Here is a 20,829-nt window from a genome sequence, read left to right as displayed (position 1 = left end):
GTGCTCCACCTTTATTCCCAAGAACTCCTTGGTTTATAGTATGTGTGAAAGGGGTAAGCAATGAGATCTACAGTACCTTTCTAAGAAAGAAACTGATCCTAAATTTATCTTTTTCATCCTTAGGGAAGCAATTCTGTCCTGGGTCTCTTTGTCCAAATGTGACATTATTATGAAATGTTTTGGTTTATAACATGAAAAACAACAAAAACAATCAGCTTGAAAAATGTTCTTTAGATTTAAAACAGTTAAGAAATCCTGTCCCATCCTGAATAGTTACGGTGCTTTGCAAATTTATTCAAGGCTCGATTTCTGTGAATTTCATCATACTTTTTGGGGTGTCATGCACTCCTTTTGTATTTCTGTTAATCATTATTTTATTGCCAGCGTATTCTTTTAGTTGTTGCTGTTTTCTCTTTTTTCTAAGGTTTGCTATATCAAAGCACTTGATTTTTGTGGTAATTTCAAGATTTATCATGTTTTTTTTAATCTCATGTTGTGATCAGTCGTCATTTGTTTGAGATTTAGTTAAATGTTTATCTTTATTTGTAAGGTGTCCTTCCCCTTTGGTTAACCCTTTTCTTCTCAGCGTTCTCCTTCCTCCTCAGCTAATTACTTTAATCTTCGTCAGCTGTTTTCACGTCTCTAATTGTCTCACCTGCTTTCTCTCTTCTCTTCTCTCCCTCGCTGCTTCATACCTCAAATTATAACTCCTGCCTCCTGTTCCTAGCTGCTATCCCATTGACTTTCATGGGGTCACCAATAAAAATACTTCTCAGGGTAGCAGTTGACTGCTGTGCTGAATCTGGACAGGGGTTTAGCCTTACAGATGTCACTATGAAAAGGACACATAGTTGATGCTTTTCAAAATATAAAAGTAATGCAAACATAGAATGGCTGAAGTTCTTCATTATAAAACCCAAATATGAAGATGCATAAACATATATTTGCATGTTTATGTATTTATTTGTTAAAATTCACAAGCTAGTCTGTGCCTATATTTCCTGTGGGGGTTGTGTACAACAGTGTAGCTCCCATGCAGTTGATAGGAAAGTTGGAAGGTCCCTATATGGTTAATTAACTCATGTATAAGTGTCATCACCAATTTTGTACAATGTATCTTGTGAGATTCTCTGTCATGCACCATTTTCCAGCTCTGTGTTCCTCCCTGCCTTCTATTTCATTTGTAAGTTTTGTTTCTGGTTTGTTTTTCTGCAACACAGTATTTTAGCAAAAATAACAGTGGAAGCATTTTAAGTATCTCTCTTCTATTCTCCTTCTTTCCACAGCTTCACAGCTGCACTAAGTTTTGGACTCTGACTAGGCCCTTCTGTGACAAAAATAATATGGGATCCAAACCAGGTTGTCTTAAACTGCCAGTGTTTTAGATGTGTATCTTCTCCAACACAGCTAAATCAAATATTGAAATCCCTCTTTAACAGCGACCAAGGGCTGCAGAGGCCTTTTACTGTAATCACTCGTTTATTTAAGTCAGGTATGTGGAGGCAGAGAAAAACATAATGCAGGACAGTAGATGCCGAGGATCAAGGCTATAGACCCCAGATCTAAACCACTCCATTGTAGCTCTGGCTGTATGTTTAGGAGGTCCTAATATAGGAAAGTATCACCACATCGCAATGCTGCATACACTATCCTCACCTTTGTGAATGTGTGTTAAGAACGATAGGCAATGATGGTTTATTAGTTTACTTCTGCACATTTTGTTATGGTTGTTAGCTAAAAGAGTTAATTTGGATCTTATCTTACTAGAGTACTTTCTTCCATATTTTCTTTGTCACCTTCATTGCTTGAAGAAAACTAATCATCCTTTTTCTAATAGCTTTACATTGATACTCCTTTTACGCAGAGAAGAATATCTGGGGAAATTGTTCTGGGTGGGTAGAAGAAAGGGAGGTGGGGTTAGAACTAAGCCATCCAATAATTAAATTATGAGCAAGAAGAATAAAAAACTCTATTTTGATTTAAAACAAAAAACTATTTGTAAATGCAAATGAAGTCACTCCTCTAAATAAACTTTTTGCAACTGACCACTGAGGAACACACTCAACATCTATTCACATAACCTGCCAGCTGAATAGAATAGAATAGGATAGAATAGAAAAGAAAAAATCATAATTGTCCCACTATCAGGAAATTCAATTGTAACTGCAGCAAATACCTTTAAAAGAGTATTTAAAAAGCGAATACTAGATCTTTGCTAGAAGACCTAAAGGAAGGTTCGACTCACAATTTTTGGACCTCAAATCCGTCTTTAACATAAAATTGAATCAATGTGGAATACTGTATGTATGGAAAGTCAAAAGAGACCACAAAAATTATTGATTTAATAAATCAGTGAGTTTTCAAATTAATATCTTTACATGGAGAATTTAAATAGCACTTGAGATTCACAAATCTAATTAATTAATCAAACTCTATCTTAAATGTGTTTTTAAATGTTACTTTTATTGTTTATTTAATAATTTCACTTTATGGCCTTGCATTTAAGTCATCTTAAAAACATTTAAACTTTATTGCCCCTTAAATTTAGTACATTAAGTAAAATAAAAAAGAGACCTTAGCAATATACAAGTACTTAAACATTTTCTTTATTGATTTAATACGCATGTTTCCAGTTTGTTTCAAACTATTAAATACAGCAATATAACTATTTAATTATTTATATTTGCACCAACAAATTCCATTGTATTGAACAGACAGAACATGCATGGAGAAAAAGGTGACAGTATATAGTTTACACCCTATAAAGAAAATACTGCTCCAACTGCCTTTCCTACGTGCTCATCCTCATTTTCACTGTGTTGAGTCCGACACAGTGGAAAAAGTGCAAATCGTCTTTTGGAAAGTAAGCTTGTATGAGCAATGCAAACAGCAACTTTTAAACAGAGCGTGCCTGAGGAGAAATGGGCTTATGCATGCTTTCGCACACATTTAATAGATATTCCCTCTCGGGAGCGGGTACAGGGTTGTGCATGTGCATTTTCTGGAGAAGGCGGTTCTTTTCAAAAATTCGCGAAAGCCCTCCACTTTAAATAAATAAAGTTGGATCGACTTGATTCAATTACTTTTTCCCAATTGAAGCAATTCATTTAAGTTGGAACAACATTTTCATTTTAGACTATAGATCATGTCTTGAAGAGATACATACCGTTTTAACACGTACAGATTTGTGGATTATACAACTTGTAGTTCTCCTGCCATTGATTTCTTCCACCTGAGCTGTGGATATCTGCAGCTCCTCATGTGTTACCATGGGCCTCTTTGCTGAGTCTCTGATTACTGCTTTCTTTGACCCATCTGTCAGTTTAGGTAGAGGGTTGAGTCTTGATAAATTGCAGGAGCATTCCATGTTCAGACAATGATTTAAACAAAGTTCTGTGAGATTTTCAAAGCTTGGGATATTATTTCAGAACCCTATTTATTTCCAAAATCTTTACAACTTTCTCCTTGACTTGTCTGCTTTGTTATTTGGTTTTTAAAAGATTATTGTTCGCTGAAGTTCTCTAGCAAGCTTCTGAGGCCTTCACTGAACAGCTGGGTTTATTTTAAGATTAAATTAAAACCCTTGTACACAAATTAACTCAATTCTCAGCTGTCAGTTCCACTCCCTTTTATTTTCAGACATCCGCTTGCAAAATCTAGATCAAATTCCTCCACATTTTTAGTCCTAAAACACTGGAAAACCATGGATTCCTTTTTCTACACCTCACAGTTATCTTTGATATTGTGTAGCACATATATTGATATAAATCACACAAATATTCATACTTGATTTGTGGAAGATTAAATCTTTGTGTCATCATAAATATACATGTGGCTTAATCTGTTTTTTTCAGTAAGGTGCATGAGGACTGAACTCCTAACCAGAAACCAGGCAGAATCTTTTTGTCAATCACAGTTTTGACTTGATGCAACAGCCTGACCTCCTTCTCTGTGCCCTCACCAGGTACAATGTAAAAGTTTATGATCCCTGCTGGCTGGTCGATGTACATGGCAATTGTGGAGCAAAACGGGACTTCTGTGATGTCTTCATGGTTGCAGTTGAACCATATCTGATAACAACTTCCCGACCAGCACAAACCCCAGGAGTGTTCATTTTCTCCAAGACCGCTCAGCTCAGAATTTGCTCTCCTTGCTGCTTCGTCAAAGGTGGCTCCAACTGCTACCCAACCAGAGTACTCAACTTCCCAGTAACCCCTTTGATTCCAAATGCTCTCTTTGCATAATACCTTAAAGGAAATGAGGGAAAAAATGGATTTAAAACAGCTGTGTCTTTTTAAGTCAGGTTTCAAGTGCACTTCTGAAACTTTTTCAACATACCTGTGGAGAATATTCATATCTGTCGGGTCCATCCAGCACAGGACAAACCTCTTTTGTTCTTCGACTAACCTTGGAAAAATCATCGGAAATCCACAACATCTTATTGGCTGTTTTCTTATCCAAAGTCAGATCTATCCAGTCTAGTGAAAGAACATAAAGCTATAAATCAGTTTTTAAAAATATGCAACTACTGTAACAATGCAGAATCTAAAAAGCTCTTACACTTCATCAGCTCAGCTCTACTTTTAGGCTCTGGAATATCTGGCAAATAAACAGGAGGTCCCTCTGCACAAAAAGAAAATGAACAAGCTGACATAACACTATTAATACATAAAACACAATGAGGATAATGCATTCATCTCTGTTTTACCTGCATTTGTTTTTTCATTCTTTTTTGATTTTCTTAATTTTCCTGCAAACATCAAACAGAAAAATTGAAAAAGACTATAGCTGTTCTAGAGATATGATTGCAAGGTGAAATGTTTACATTTACATAGAATAAAGCTAAATTATGGCACATAAACAATATTCAATACCTTTTCCCTGACTATCTAGGATAGTATGAAAGCTGTCAACTAAAACCTCAAAATTGACTATTCTATCCTCATTTGCACTGGAGGAATTGATACAAGGACATACCTGATTTGCTGTGTTCTGGGACGCTGGTTGTAGATTTAGGATTCCTCTGCATCTTAAAATTAATGTGCCAATAATCCACATTAAGAATAGTTAGTTCATCCAGAGAGATGGAACAAATTGTCTTCTGATTGAGTTATATCCACGTAGTAGCTGATGTAGGGGCTTTAGGAGGGTCTCACAGAACTGTCACGTTAGTGGAATGAGGTCTGAGCCTATGGGTGGCGTCTGGTAGAGGGGTTGTTACGTGTCTCACTTGACATTCATAGGAAGACTAATGTTCAAGTCTGACCTCACTGAAATGTAAGAGGTCTGTTGGAAAGAACAAGAGTTATTTCATAACTTAACTGAAGGGAAGGTGTAGAAACGTGTTTAATCAGTTTTCTTATCTGTGGCTTGTTTGGTACAAAAAGAGACAAACTACAGGAAATTGATATGACAACATAAATAAGCAGTTTTGGTTTCACTGAGCAATAATACCTCAATGACGTGCCTCAAGTTTTATAAAAAAAAGTATAAACTCCCCTTCAGATTATTTTGTTTTTGCTTTATTCCAGCTAAATACTCAATAATCTATCATATTTCATATCAGACAAAGAAAAGTTTAATAATTGTTGAAAAAATTAACAACGGACGATTAAGTTATTTAATAAAAAGGCCATCGAAACTAGCTTAGCCCTAAACAGTAGCTAAACATAAAAGTAATTAAGCGTTGGCACAGAATTTGACTACAGTAACAGCCTTTAAGGACTTGAGATACATTACAATTAATCATGATTAAATCAACTGTGTGTTGATCCTATCTTCTTTTAAATATAGTTTTAATTTAGACAAATTGGGAGGTTTCAAGAACACAGTATATGGCATGTTTCAGTCAATACAGCAGCAGGTTGATGGCATATAATAAGTCCTGCCATGACTTTGTAATTCTTAAGTTTTTTTTTTCTTCCCCTACTGAATCAGTCAGAGACGAACCTAACACGGTGCTTTGGATCTTTGTCCCAATCCCAAACTGGCCTCTAAACCCTACCCCTATGCACTGGACTCAAAATTTCCCACAATGCACCTTGAAAAGTAGCATGCAACCATGGTCACCAGACGAGCAGATATATCCCAGAATTCTTTGCGAGAGCTCTCCTTAAAAAATATCATGGGATTTGTTTTCGGAACAAGAGAGAACAAAGGTGGCGCAGGCAACGTGCGGGAAGCCGGGGTCACATGATCAGCGGGGAGCAAAAATAGTGAACATCTGACCGAACGGTCAGTTAACTGAGTAGGTAGACGCTAGGTAAATGCGTTACTACAAGGTATCTCTCTCTGGTGGCGTGAACCAGTATTGGACTTTAACTTGTAAAGCAACTCTGAATGTGGTGTACAGTATTTATGTTTTTTTTTATAATACAGCTAAATATTGAAACATGAAAAAAAAAAATAATGACAAATTAAATGAAAGTATGAATATTTTGAATAAAAAACGTGGGTTGGCCTTGCTATAACAAATTAAACACTTAACCAGTTTTTAATTTTTGTAAACTTTACTGGGTATTCTCATAGGTTGAAAAGTACACGAAGGGCGGAGGAAACACTTAAATGTAAGTTCCTCTGGTTTGCTCCATCTTCATCACATTGACAGAAAATCACAATTTAGAAAGAAGAAAGGGAAGTTCTTTGAAATAGCTTTATTTGACTATCCATCCATTTTCCGACACAAGGGTTGCTGGGATAGGCTTCAATAGATGAAAGGTGAGGTACAATCTTGTAAGGTCTCACACTTACACCTAAGGAGAATTTAGCGAAGCCATTTAACCTAACAGTCATGTTTTTGGACTGTGGGAGGAAGCCAGAGTATCCAGAGAGAACCCACGCATGCTCAGGGAGAACATGCATCTCCATGCAGAAACAGCCAGGGCCGGGAATCCCACCCAGAACCTTCTTGCTGCAATGCGCCAATGCTACCTACTGCACCACTGTACAGTATGTATGTCTAACATTATTTGACCATATAAATTTATTTTTTAAGAAAGGGATTGCTTTAGAGTCAACCACAAAACGTTGCCACGTGCTAATCCAGGAGGAATTTGTCCTGCAAAGTCAATGAATTTGACATTTTTACCAATTTGGCTGTATGATCTGATTGAATTGTCCCTATAGAGTGCCTTGAGATTACATGTGTTGTGCTGCTATATAAATAAATAAACTGAGGTGAATTCAATGAACTGACTGCCCTTTATTCTTTTTCGACATTTTCTGCTCCAACATTTGAAAAAGGTTCTCTAAGTCCTGAAGCAACAAAATAGCCCCATACATAAAACCAATCCTCAACATATGGTTTAAACTTTATGGTGAATTTTTTTGTTGTGTTAATTTGTGGAAGGCTACGTTACTTTAATGCCAGCAATTGTAGGTAACTCACCTTCAAATGGTTTAAACATTTGTCCTGTAGAATGTTTTTCAGCCCTCAGGATCATCAGTATATTTTTGTACCTGAGGTGCTCCAGTTTAGCCTTTGTCTTTGATATTTCCAGATCATCAGCATATCTTTTTCTAGTAATAACTATCAATGCATTTGACTGTGCATATTTGATTGTGGGAATGTGTTGCAAATTTTGACATGTTTTGGTAGCATTATGAAAAAATTAGACACTTTTAAATCTTTGTGTTAGATAATGAGCAGACTTATTGCAAATCTCATAATTTAACCAAAATCAAAATGAGACCTTTTAAATATGTTTTTATGTATTGTATGTATGTGTATTATTATTTGTAGATTTTTGCATATTGTCTTGTGACTATTAATAAGTTATAAGTAACTCAAAAAATAAAATAGAACAGTTTTTTGCTGGTATATAGTTTATTCAACCCCTTGTCTGTTCCACACTTTCAACATAATCAACGGTTTTCTTTGAAACGATTGGGGGAAAATAACACATACGTGTTATAACACAAATATATGAGTAAAAACATGAAGTGCGTAAAAAATATATTTTGAAAATTTCTTATCTTGGTTATCGTACAGCTCTCTTTATGCTGTCTGATGTACCCATGATCCTCGAGTAACTTAGTAGAAAGACTTACTGTAACCAGTAAGCAAAGGTCTAGCCTGTTTCTGAGTTACTGACACAGGTGTCTTGTTTGAAAGCCCTTTATCCAACCAACATATCTGCCATGTTATAAATGCTCCTGAGTGTACTCCATGATGACACAATACAAGCAACAGAAAGCCATTTTTTGCCCCTTAAAACTTTCTTAAGAGATTCTTGGTTAAAACAATGCATTTTTCTCCAAAATTCTTCACAAAATTGCTACTCTGTTTTATTTTGCACAGTTAGCTGCATTGGTGCCTATCAGCAGGAAGGTTCCTGGTTTGAATCCCTTCTTAGGGTTCCTCTGGCTTTGTTTCAACAGTCTATAACGATGACTGTTAGGTCAACAAGGTCTCTGAATTAATCTTAGGTATAATTGAGTTTGTGTATGGCTGTTTGTACTGTTGCCCTGTGATGGATTGCCAATTTGACCAGAGTGAATCCTACTTTTACCCATAGACCACTACAGTAGAAAATGGCACCAGTTGCCATTGACTTCTACAGAAGAAGCTGATGTAGAAGATGAATGGCAAAAGATTTTAACTGGAAGTGTCCCTTAAAATTACTTTACATATAGTGGAAATAATATGCTATGCTTGCTACTGGTGTGTTAATCTAGAACCAGAAGTCTAGGTAGACAACAAGTGAAAAGGGAACCAAACATATTAAATCCCTTTGTTGGTCTTTCCAGTTAAATTTGTTTAAAGCTCTCCACCTACTTGTTTTATCTTAAAGGGATTCTTTCAGCAACCCTCATTTATTTGCAGAATTTAGTTTTATTCACTGCAAGATCTGGTGTTCAGATGTCAGTCTGGTTCTCTATTCCTCTTTTTTTAGGATTAAACAGTAAGAGTTTGTCCCCACCCAGAAACCAGGCAGCAGTTTCTGTTTAAACGAGCTTCTGATCTGGTGCAAAAGCTTAACCTCTTTTCTGAGTGGACCTCCCTCTCCCTCTTCTATCTCTTCAACAGCATAGAAGCTGAGTAAACCAGCGGGCTGATCAACATATACACCTATTGTGGTATAATGGGGAATCCCTCCTATCTCCTTTCCATGCCCATTGTGCCAGACTTGATAGCAGGAGCCGCTCCATTCCAGCCCCCAGGATTCCTCGTTTTCTCCGAGACCACAGGGCCCCTCGCTGTTTCTCCTTCCGGATCTTTCAAATGCTACTCCGATCACAACCCATCCAGAGAATTGTACCTCCCAATAGCCTCGGAAACCAAGGATGCCTTCTTTGCAAAGAACCTGTTGGAAAACAAGCAAGGACATAGGTGATACTTTTCAGAAAATATCATTAACAGACCAAAGCAGTAACAGCACACATCTTACTTTTATCCTACCAGTTAAATTCATGATAAATTAAATATTAGGTTTTATGATATATTTTACCTGTGGTGTGTACTCGTATCTTTCTGGTCTGTCCAATACAGGACAAGTGATGTCATCAGTCATACGGGTCACTTTAGCCCCATCTTCTGTGATCCACAGCACCTTATTGGATGTTCTGTCATCCAGAGACAGATTAATCCAGTCTGAAATAACATGATTGACCGATAACTTAGAAAAGTGGTGTTGTAAAATAATAAAAAAAATGAATTATGTGCAAATCTGAGTTTGAGTTTCTACTTTAGCTGTTTTAACACAGCTAAAGCAAAAAACGAATCTGTCAAAAATGTGTCTTGTTTGATTCATGCATATAAACTAATGCAACCATATTTAAATATTGGTGCAAGAAATTATCAGTGGAAAAATTAGGTGCTTTTCTGCTGGATTAAAGTTTCACAGATGGTAAAACCCATTCCATCATCTAATGAGTGTTGTCTAATATAACTAAAGATATTTTTTATCAATTTGAATTTATGGTCGTAGTTAACTGAGTATTTTTTTTTATTCTGTCAGTAAAGTGCAATTTAATATTTAAGTATGAATATAAAACATATTTTTCAATGAATCCTTTTATATCAAATGTATTCAGTTAAAGGGATACATAATTTACCATGGTTCAAATTTTGGAGTAAAACCTGTAAGATGCAGTATGGGCTAAATATGTTTCTCTTATCTTTGCAAGTTATCTGCTGTACTGGAATTAAATGTTAATCTGTAAATGTAATTTGCACAGTAATATATCAAACTGTACATTTCACTCTTTCTTAATAGTTTTGGAGATTACACTGCTTTGTGTTAACCTGACAACAGCCAGATGCATGTCTCGCTCCGCCCAGCTTGCATCTGGCTGTTGTCAGGTTAGCTTTGTGTATAGCTCACTAAGATTTTATAAAAAGATTATCTTACGTTTGATGAGATCAGCCCGACATTTTGGTTCAGGAATATTTGGCTCATAGACAGGGATTTTTACTGTAGAACAAAAAATAAATAGATTCAGAGATAAATAAAAATGTAACTTTTTTTTTTTACTTAATGCTGTCACTAATGCTGTGTATATGGTTGTTCTCACCTGCAAGCGTGTTTCCAGCTTTATTTTTCTTTCCTGCATAAACTGAAAAGCACAAACAAGAAGATTGATTCATTTGGGTCAGCCTGAACGGAGGTCAAGTTCTTCAATCCTTCAAATGCAAAATTAGGAGTCAGACATACTATGTTACAGCGAGTAATTTAAAAGAGTGTATACTTAGAAAACTTATCTGCTTCCTATGGATCAACACTTCAGCTGGGGGTGGATTTGCGTCAGGTGGCAGAGAATTCTCAGACACCTCACATGTTTTAATGGGGGGGTCATTTCATTCTCACCATGCTTAGCCCAGATTATCAGAAGTGATGCCTGATATGATTTGTTTGTACAAATCAGATAAGCTGGGTAACCTGATAGAGTGTGTGTGTGATTTTAAAAAGGACAGCTGGAAACTCTTGGAGGTTTTCCAAAAACCTCAAACCCTAAATAAGTGGAAGCTGTTGTAATTCTAGGCAAAGAATAAATCTTTCCTTTAAGTAGGTCCTTAGTTAACTACTATTAAAATATACTGATGCTACTGTCATTATCAGTATCTCGGACTAGTACTTCTACGCGTGCATTCCTTTCGAAATTACAGATATTAAAAGAGCACACAAATCTCTTGCTATTAAGATGTCAAAACTGGCTTAAAAAAGTCATTAATTATTCTCATCAGCCAAATCACAAATTATGACCTTTAATAATCTCAGAATATTAAGTGTATCCTAAGATGAAATATTAGGATTAATATTAAGAGAGCAAAAAAGCTTACACTAAGCACACAACAATAAATCATTGTGAACTAAAGGTGGAATTAAACTCATTCAGTCCATGCAAACATTTCTTCCTGTCAACACTTCTAAAAAAGTTCACATGATGAGTTTAATTACATGGCACAGCATGTGTCACATCTATCCATCAAAGGACACCTGCCTGTATATAACAAAAGGTGATGAAAATAACAGCTTTGCATGGCCTCATTACAAACTGACACCAAACTAAAAACTTAAGACTAATTGTTGCCCCTGTATCAACTTTTGTAGCACTTTTTAATCTATGAGTGTTTTATTCCTAGAGCTGATACAATCACTCATGATTGTGTATATGAAGAAATATGTTATAATCCACTTTACAATATCCTGCTTCCACAAGTGCTAATATGAGGCAGAGGTGTTTTCCATGGCACTCTAGTAGTCTAAACTTTCCCAAATCTAAAGACAGTATGACAATTAAATAGATTAAAACAACAATAAACTGTTAGAAAATGAAGCTAAATAAGAGATGTTGTGATTTAAATCCCAGTTCGATCTTAGAAGAAATGGAAGGCCCATGTGTATTTACATACTGTAATGATATTGTATATAGAACATAAATAAAAAAATATAAGCACAAAGACTCCTCTGTTGAAGCCTCGCAGTTTAATCCTTTTGTTACACTGTTTTTACAGTTGCATCATAATCTACTCTATACAGAATATTATTATCACAGAGAAAGGGTGTTAAATCTTTTTAATAGCGATGATGCTGCCACTTGTAGACCACTGCTGCCAGGCAATAAAACTGTTAAACACCCTCTCATAATGACAGGCATGAAATCGCTAATTGAATTACTATGCTTTCCAAGCAGACATAAACTCCAATGACCCATTCACTCAGGATCTGCTTCAGACATAATACACATGCTACTGCCCCAATACACATTATACTGTAATAGATGCAGTTAATTTAAATGGTGCAAAGTTATCTAAAACTTAGCTTAGTATTTATGTAAAACTATGCAATGAAATATATTACATATAGTTTTTTGTATCTTTTTTTATATACAGAAAGCTCACCTTTATCTGACTTTCGGGTTTCAGAGATAATTCTGTTGGTGGTCGGCATCTTGAAACAGAGGATAAACTTTTTTAAGATTCTGCAGGAGCCTGTCTTTGGTTGAGATGTAATTATTTCTCTGATGATGATGAGATGCCTTTAGAGCAGCTTACTGCTGCCCCTATATACCTCTAATACAATGCTGAGGTTAAGCTGATAAATACATAGGCATAAGCATACCTAATCTTACCAATAGGAAAAGGAAGGGTGGAGATTTGTAATTAGAGCTGTGTACTAAAGGAGCTTTTACCTTTAAATGGTTAGATGAGGCTTCAGTTTCAATAAGACACTCTTTTTACCAAGTAACCCCTGCCTCTTTCCCTCTACTGTGTACCGCCAAAGACCTTGTCACATTGCACAGTGACAACATTGATGCATTGATGTTGGTTGGGACCATCAGTTTGTTCAAACACACACTACATGTCTATACACACTCCTAAACACATGGATACTTTTTCAAGTGAGCTCTGTTATGTCACCGCAATGATGTATATTTTTACAGGAGGATTCCTGGAGTCACACTTGAAGCAACGTGAGTTCTAAACATTTTAACTAACTAAAGTAAAAAAGAAATCCTTCATTACTTAAATTTATTTGTGATTAAGGGTATTATAAAGTGCATGTTTGGTTTGAAGTTTAATTAATTGTAATATTATATTGACATACGTTTAGAAAACTATAAAAGCTAGTCACTTGTGAGACGTGACTAAACATGTGACATTAAATGTACACTTTAAAATATGAATCAATCCTTTTTTTTTAAAAAAAAAGATGTGAATATATATTTTTGTTCACAATCTCATACATGGTGATAAAATATAGCAGATAGTGTTTTGATTTAAGGTTTAAACCTTAAGCTAAATCTGCTATCACATAGACATTGTATACTGCGGTGTATTATATATAAATTAAAAAAAAAAAAAAGCAAATTTTACTTAAGCCAAAATAAATTTCAAACCTCAGTTTGACATTTAAAATGTACAACCATTTTATGTTTTGAAATGTATATGTAAATAACAGCGGTCGGCAACCCACTGCTCCAGAGCCGCACGCGGCTCTTTAATGCCCCCTTTGTGGTTCCCTGGAGCTTTTTCAAAAATGTTTGAAAATAATAAATTTTTTTTGTTTCAATATGGTGTTTAGTAGGTAAAACAAACATTCATTATGTTTTCCAATGCGATAAAAATGTGTATAATAAATTTAAACAATAAATGTAAACAATCCTTTCAATGAAAATCAGCGCCATAGCCAAAGAGATCAGCGGCCATAGGCTGCAACACACGTTTCAGAGCGGTGCAAGGTAAACAAAGCGGCAGGTGTGTCTCGCTTCATTGATCCCAAAGGGAAAAAAAAGTAAGATCGCTGATTAGAACAGAGGATTCGAAGAAGATTAGACCGAATCATCTTCTTTTAATCTCAGTGGGGAAGTATTGCCTGCATTTTTGCTTTGTAATGAGAGGTTGTCAAAAGTAAACCGAGTAATTTGGAAAGGCATTTCCAGGGAAGACAGGATAAAAATGTAGTTGGGAGTGAGAGAAAAAGCGTGAGTGGAGAACTTCTGGATAAGTTACAGGAGTGCAAAGATCGATTTAGGAAGTGGATTGCATCTCCAAACTCCACTACTGCTGCTAGTTTTGTTGCAAGCATGGAAAACTGTCAGCAGATCGAACAGGTAGCACTATCATGTAGGTATGTGTTTATCCAAATAGTAAAAATAACACCAAGGAATGCTGGAGACAGAGGATTTTGGATTTCGGGGATAGAGAGCTCTGCTCTGATGGATGTCAGTTCCTTCTTGATTTCTCATGACTCAGTCAACTCCTCCCAACAGAAACATATCCAACACTGAAACATTCCTTTATCATGTTTCTATAACTTCATCAATGCAAGAAAAACTAATACATTCAAACCGTGTGGTGAAGGGCAGTGAAGTGGCGAATGGTAGAGTCCATGCATTTAGGGCATTCACTGCTCCTCCCTCACCTCATGCTACTATGTGACATTTGCTCAAGGATAAACATTTAATCATGAATGCTTATTAAATATTTAAGCCCACTTAGTCCTTTTTATAATGGGCTAATACACTTAGAGCCCGTATTGCCATACGTGCCTTTACATTTTTGCAGCTCCAGACAGATTTGTTTTTGTTTTTTCAGTCCAATATGGCTCTTTGAGCAGTTTGGGTTGCGGACCCCTGGTATATAATATGTATACCTGTTACCAGCAAGCACAGCTTAAAATTTAATTCTTGTACTTGTTGTCTTCTACTTATCTGCTTATCACGGAGTTTAAGCAGACATGCCGAGACTTCCCTCTTCCCACACACCTTCTTCAACTTCGCTGGGAGAAACCTAAAACGTTCCCAGGCCAGACTAGAAAGATAGTTCCTTCAAGGCCATCTCCTGGGTCTCGTCCTGGTGGGATGTGACAAGGTGCACCTGATAAAGATGTCTTAGCTACTTAAGCTGATGCCTCTGGAGGTGGAGATGTAACTCTACTAAGAGCCTCTCCCTGATGGCCGAGCTCCTCACTCTATCTCCGAGGGAGTGCCCGGCCACTCTGCAGAACTAATTTCATCCACTCTATCTGCGATCTTTTCCTCTTGGCCATCATCCAGATTTCCTGAACATAGGTGAGGATAAGAAGGTAGACCAAATGGTAGAGTGAAAGCTTTGCCTTTTGGCTCAACTTTCTCTTGTCATAAGAATGGTATAGTATCCACATTATAGTGGAAGCTGCACTGATCCGTCTGTCGATGTCTTACCCCATTCTCCCCTCACTCATGAATAGGACCCAAAGACAATTTAACTTTTCCTTTTAAGGCAGGAATTCTCCTCCGACCTGAAGGAGGAAAGCAACCTTTTTCAAGAACCATGGCCTCGGACTTGGAGGAGCTGATCCTCATTCTAGCTAATTTGCACTCAGATGTCATCCTCCACAGTGCATGTTGTAGGTCTGCAGGAGGGAGCCAGCAGAACCATATCATGCGCAAAAAGAAGGGACACAATCTTCTGGTCCCAAAACCAGGTTCACCTCTGGTCCTTGGCTGCACCCTGTCTATAAAGTTTATTAACAGGTCTAGTGACAAGGGGCAGTCTTGCCAGAGTCCAACACGCAACAGGTCTGACTCAATGCTGGCAATTCAGATCAAACTCCTGCTCTGCATGTACAGTGACCAGAGGCGAAAAAATGTGATCTCCCAATGGTTGATACACACCCCAATTTATGGTGGGAAATCATCACCCCAGTCAGGCAGTTGAGAAGCACAGTCCACCAATGCCATGAGATGATGAACAGGCATGTCAACCCCAACAGCCCAACAACCTCCAGAGATCTAAGGTACTCAGGGCGAACCTCATCCACCTCAGAGCCTTGCCACCATGGAGTTTTTGTCTATGACTTAAGCCAGGGTAATGCACAAGTCAGATCCCAAGCACCTAGTCCCTGTTTCTGCTTTGGAAGGCGTGTCAGCTGTGTTCTTTCACCATCCAAAAATCTCCTCAGTCAAGGTCAGTAGCTCACCACACCCACTAAAAATGGTGTTAACAAAGCATTTCTTTCCCTTGTGGAGGCACAGTATGGTTTACCAGAATAGCTTTGAGGCAGACAAATATATATATATATTTTTTGGTCTCCCCAAATTTTTAACAGACAGAACTTTTTGCCTCTGAAACCGTCCAAGGCATGGCCTCACAGTACCTGGTTGCTGCATTAGGAGTCCCAAAAGCCAACCAGGCTTGATAATACTACTTCATGTTGATGACCTCCCTTACTGGCGGTGTCCGCCACCAAGTTTGGTGGTTGCAGCCATGACAGGCACAGCCACAGATATGGCTGCATTTACAGTAGAGGGAGAGGACATGGTCCACTCAGACTCCATGCTCGTAGCCTTCCACTGGAATGTGAGAGAAGCTCTCCTGGAGGTAAGAGTTAAATATGTTGCTGACAGATGGCTCCACCAGACTTTCCAAGCAGACCGTCAGTACTCATTTGGGCCTTCTTAGTCTGTTGTGCTTTCTTCTCTTCCAGCATTTCCCCACCACCAGGTGGTGATCAGTACACAGCTCTGTCCCTTTCTATACTAGAGTGTCCAAAATGTGCAGCCATTGGTCAGTAAATAGGACTACAAAGTCAATCATTGAGCTCTGGCCAAGGTTGTCCTGGGCCAAGTGCACCGATGGACATCCTTATGCTTGAATATGGTGTTCATTATGAGCAATTCCTGACTTGCACATAAGTCCAATAATGAAACACCTCTCAAGTTCAGGGCTGGAGGTCAGTTTCTACTGATGACCCCATTCAGGTGTTACCATCGTTTCACACATGGACATTAAAGTTCAAAAGCTAAATTATGGAATCATAGAGAGGGGCACTATCCACCATGCCCCCTGGGTGGTGCACCAATTCTCATTTTTTTCCCCCCTCAGGTTCTGATCCCATCAGGGACTCCCCAACGAAGAACCTATCCACAGGGTGCTTGCCAACGAACCCAAACCTCAGGCCTTGCTCCAAGGTAAGGCCATATCAAACTAATGGCATAACAAAATTTAATATAGTAAAAAAAAGAGTCCAATATTTTTTTCAAATTATTTTAGAAAGTAAGACTTAGCTAAATTACATATTAATTAGACATAGAAATTATTTAAGCCTCTTTTTCTTGAAATTTTAAAAATTATTATTTTCATTTGAAAATGTACAAAACCTCTTCCATTGTTGTGCTTGTATGTTACCACGATGAATTGGCAGGTTTTTTTGCAAAGAACACAAAAAGGATAGAGAAAGTCAATTCTTGCCTATTTATTATGGTTGCTCTCTTGCTTTATCCTTGATATTTGTGTTTGGCTAAGTGTTCAGTTTTATCCTCCTTATCAAACCAACCTACCTATTCGTAGTACAATTTTTTACTAAAATACTGAGGAGTCAGACCCAACTGCTCTGTCGTGTCAACTGTGAGGTATTTGGTAATGTGAGTGGCACTTAAACTTAATCAATATAAATAGAACACTGTGTACCATAAGATTCAAAGCCTGGTATCACTCAATGTACCTTTAGAAAAAAATACATTTTTAAAACGTAAATGTAGGAATAAGAACTAAGGTTAGTTACAAAGTAGCCAAATATTTGCTAAACTTTGATGGGGCAGTCTAGCAGGAGGACACACCAGTAAGCCAGTAAGCATAGTAGCGTTATTGCTTTCTGCTAATAAACAAGGATTGATGAGAACGGCAGCTAGAATACTGCAGGGATTATATTCAGCAGTTGTTCAGAGGACATTGATGATGCTATGTCAGTGCATATGGGAGAGTACATGACATAAAACAGGGAGGAATGATTGACTGAGCAGCTGACTAAGCAATCAGTACTTGGTGAAATAGACTCATTTGTTGTGTCATTTTTGCGAATTTGGCTAAGTATATTTTATTAAATGTGTGCTTTAAATGTACTTAGCAAAAACGTCTTTAACTGCTGGGTGTTTCATAGTGATGAACTAAAAACCAAATTAAGCCATTTTCTAAAAAAAAAACAATACTTCATGTGAGCCTAGCTAAACTTCAAATGAAAATATTAATGCTATAGCAATATATATATATATATATATTTATTTATTTATTTTTTTAAATCACTAGTGACTTGATTTTTCGACAGTAGACTGACAGGAAAGGGGGTATGAGAGAGGGGGAGAGACATGCAGCAAAGGACCACGGGTCGGATTTAAATCCGTCTCTGCTGTGTTGAAGACTAAGGCCTTGGTATGTGGATCATGCATATTAACCAATGGGCCACTGAAGAAGAATCCATGATAATTTGAAAGACCAAATATGTACTTAAATGAGTAAGTCCAAGGGGAGCTTAAGAAGTGTACCTATTTAAACTCAGAAGCAATCATGATAACTTATTGGGGTTACAAATACTGTACAAAACACTACCAAAGTATTGTTTTTTTTCTTGGTCTGTTTTATTTTTATGAGAATGTTGAAGGTCATACAGAAATGCAAACTTTGGCATCCAATATGGCTGCATGCACTTAAGAAGTTGTGGAAAGTTGAGACAGTTTGATCTTTTTATCAGTACCTCTGATGGTTTTTACCTAACAAATGTCACACATAAAGAAGTAAAATACATCTACTTGTGAACATATATTTTTTTTCTGTTGAATAAATAAAGAAGATAAGTATATGCATGTAATTTTAATACAAAAAGATATTGCAAATCACAGTTTTCTGACTTTAATTCCAAAATGTTAAACTAAATTCTGTAGTCATTCCTTTCTTTGAGTCCTAATTAACAGGTCATTTAAAAGCACTACTTGAGACTTTTCTATGCCAGCTGGTAGAAAGGTTGGACATGTTTTTTCATTTATTTCCCAATGTTTAAAACACATGACAGCAAAAAATTGACAGGCTTGTGTGATCACGTCAGGCCTCAATCTTTTGTCTTAATAAAAGGTTTTTAACCAAGGATCCAATATTTTTTTCAAAAAAGGCTCCTCCCTTCTTTATCTCCTGAATGGAGAGATACATTTAAACAGTCCAGATCAGAGACCTCGCTTTAAACAAACATTTCCATGCATACAAGACCATTCCAGTTTATTGACATTGTGATTATTATTTAGACAATGTTTTGGATTATTCCGTTGGTATATGTTATATAAAAAAAAAGGGTTTGTAAGAAATTCAAGTGGCTTGATATTTATAAAAGTATAGCAAATGTTTTTACTTTGATCATTTACTCCTCTGCATTGTTAACTCTAAATAGCACAACTGGCACTTTAATGTGGTTTCCCACTGTATATGTATATATATATATATAAATATTTATCTGTGCTGTATGTAACTATAATTATGCTTTGCATCACCTGGACAAGAGTTTGCCATAACACATATCTCAGATCATACAAAGAGAGATAAAATAAAAAGCATCTGACGGCTCGTGAATCCATTCCTCGCTTTGCTTTACAGGCCAAGTGTTGGAGGTGTTTACTGTGATTGGCACTCAGCCCAAGCTCATGTCAAGGGTACCCCGTCCTTCTTAAGTTCCTGCGTGCCTGAGCAGGTGACTGACTAAGGCTCTGATTGCCTCACGGCAGAAACACTGAACAGAACATACCAGACATGTTGCAGTTTCAGAGGAGGTTAGTAGGAGCCCCGCAGGAATTTCTGAATGTAAAGCAGAGCATGGGGACTGGGGATGATCGGTCTGCGTGTGTTTCTAATTTCAACCAATTCATATCTCATCAGGGGGTATTATGCAAGAGGTGATGACAGATCGATTACCACGGATTCAGGTTTGCTCTCTTAATAAAAAAGTCAACAAAATCTAAAGTTTGTTTGTATAAATTAATAACAAAATGTTGTGATACACAATAAGAAAAAATAAAGGAAGAAAATTTATGTAAAAATGAATAAAAGATAGACATAGTTTTTTTTTTCATTTAAATCTTATTTCACTGGTAGTTTAAATATCCAAAATAATAAATAAAAAACACCTGTCATGTCAAGTCACTTTACATAGACAATTAAATCAAATCCTATAGGCAGATTGGTGAAAAATTTTCAATCTAAGGAAATTCAGCTGATTGCATTCACTATATTGTCTATAGTTGCTGCCTGGACTGCAGCATTTTCTCACAGCAAGCAATAATTCAACCTAATGAAAGCATATTTATACTGAAAGAGTAAAACTGTAAAACTGATTAAATATATTTGTAAATAAATAAGAATTGAATCCTAAGACGTTTGCCCATGACTGTATTTAGAATTGTATTAAAAGCATTTTAGTACAGACTCTTGTGTACTAGAGACTTTTAGTGGACTGGTTTGTTCTCTAGCTATTGTTCTAATGCGTCTGTATTGGCTTGGCTTTGTCAAGAATATTTAAATGGTTCAAGTCTGAGTAAAGGAACGAGTCATTGTGAAAGTTTTTAACTCGAGTCTGACTGAATTCCAAGTCTGTGCCTCAATTCCACACGTTTGCTGCTAGCTTTATTTTTTACGTAACCAATTAATATTAAGTTGTGCTCCATTAAGAAATATCCAAGACTATAAACTTAAGATCCCTGACATTACATGTAGTGCAGATCTCCTGAGATGAAACAACAGCTTTTATCTTTCTTTATTCTGCTTAAACCTTCCCAGCATGCGTTATCCAGACAAAGGATTAAGCTTCCCCTGGAAGACAATATACAGAGCAAATTATAGATCACAGAATAAAAAAAAAACACCCTAGGTATATAAATAATTAATAAAGACCATTGCAGTTTGCATTTTCAGCCTTCAAATAGAAACGTAATTTCTTATGGGATCAAACTGCTCAAATAAATTCAGAAGAAGAAGGTTCTCAATTTCTGCACCTGCAGGGATTTTTTTTTATCAAAAAAAAAAAAAAAAGTGACTTTCCTATTTTCTGAGATTTTTTTTTCCACTTTTTTCAAAGAATTGCTTTTTTT

At 36.7% G+C, this 20,829-nt stretch overlaps 2 protein-coding genes across 2 annotated transcripts; both read right to left on the bottom strand.

The window, feature by feature from the left end:
- Positions 1–2,609: 2,609 nt before the first annotated feature.
- On the bottom strand, positions 2,610–5,185 carry LOC107101222 (tripartite motif-containing protein 16-like protein). Its single transcript, XM_015400040.1, has 5 exons — positions 4,978–5,185; positions 4,709–4,750; positions 4,561–4,623; positions 4,339–4,478; positions 2,610–4,247 (listed from the first exon to the last, which is right to left on the bottom strand). Exons 1-5 carry the CDS (start codon positions 5,027–5,029, stop codon positions 3,837–3,839), a joined length of 708 nt encoding a protein of 235 aa, XP_015255526.1. The 5' UTR covers positions 5,030–5,185; the 3' UTR covers positions 2,610–3,836.
- Positions 5,186–7,978: 2,793 nt separating this feature from the next.
- LOC107101217 (stonustoxin subunit beta-like) lies at positions 7,979–12,528 on the bottom strand. Its single transcript, XM_015400034.1, has 5 exons — positions 12,344–12,528; positions 10,516–10,557; positions 10,353–10,415; positions 9,450–9,592; positions 7,979–9,305 (listed from the first exon to the last, which is right to left on the bottom strand). Exons 1-5 carry the CDS (start codon positions 12,390–12,392, stop codon positions 8,877–8,879), a joined length of 726 nt encoding a protein of 241 aa, XP_015255520.1. The 5' UTR covers positions 12,393–12,528; the 3' UTR covers positions 7,979–8,876.
- Positions 12,529–20,829: the final 8,301 nt, after the last annotated feature.

Source organism: Cyprinodon variegatus, unplaced genomic scaffold (assembly GCF_000732505.1).
Source record: "Cyprinodon variegatus isolate N-32 unplaced genomic scaffold, C_variegatus-1.0 Scaffold1066, whole genome shotgun sequence".
NCBI classification, from domain to species: Eukaryota; Metazoa; Chordata; class Actinopteri; order Cyprinodontiformes; family Cyprinodontidae; genus Cyprinodon; species Cyprinodon variegatus.
This window is presented reverse-complemented; position numbering and strand designations above follow the sequence as displayed.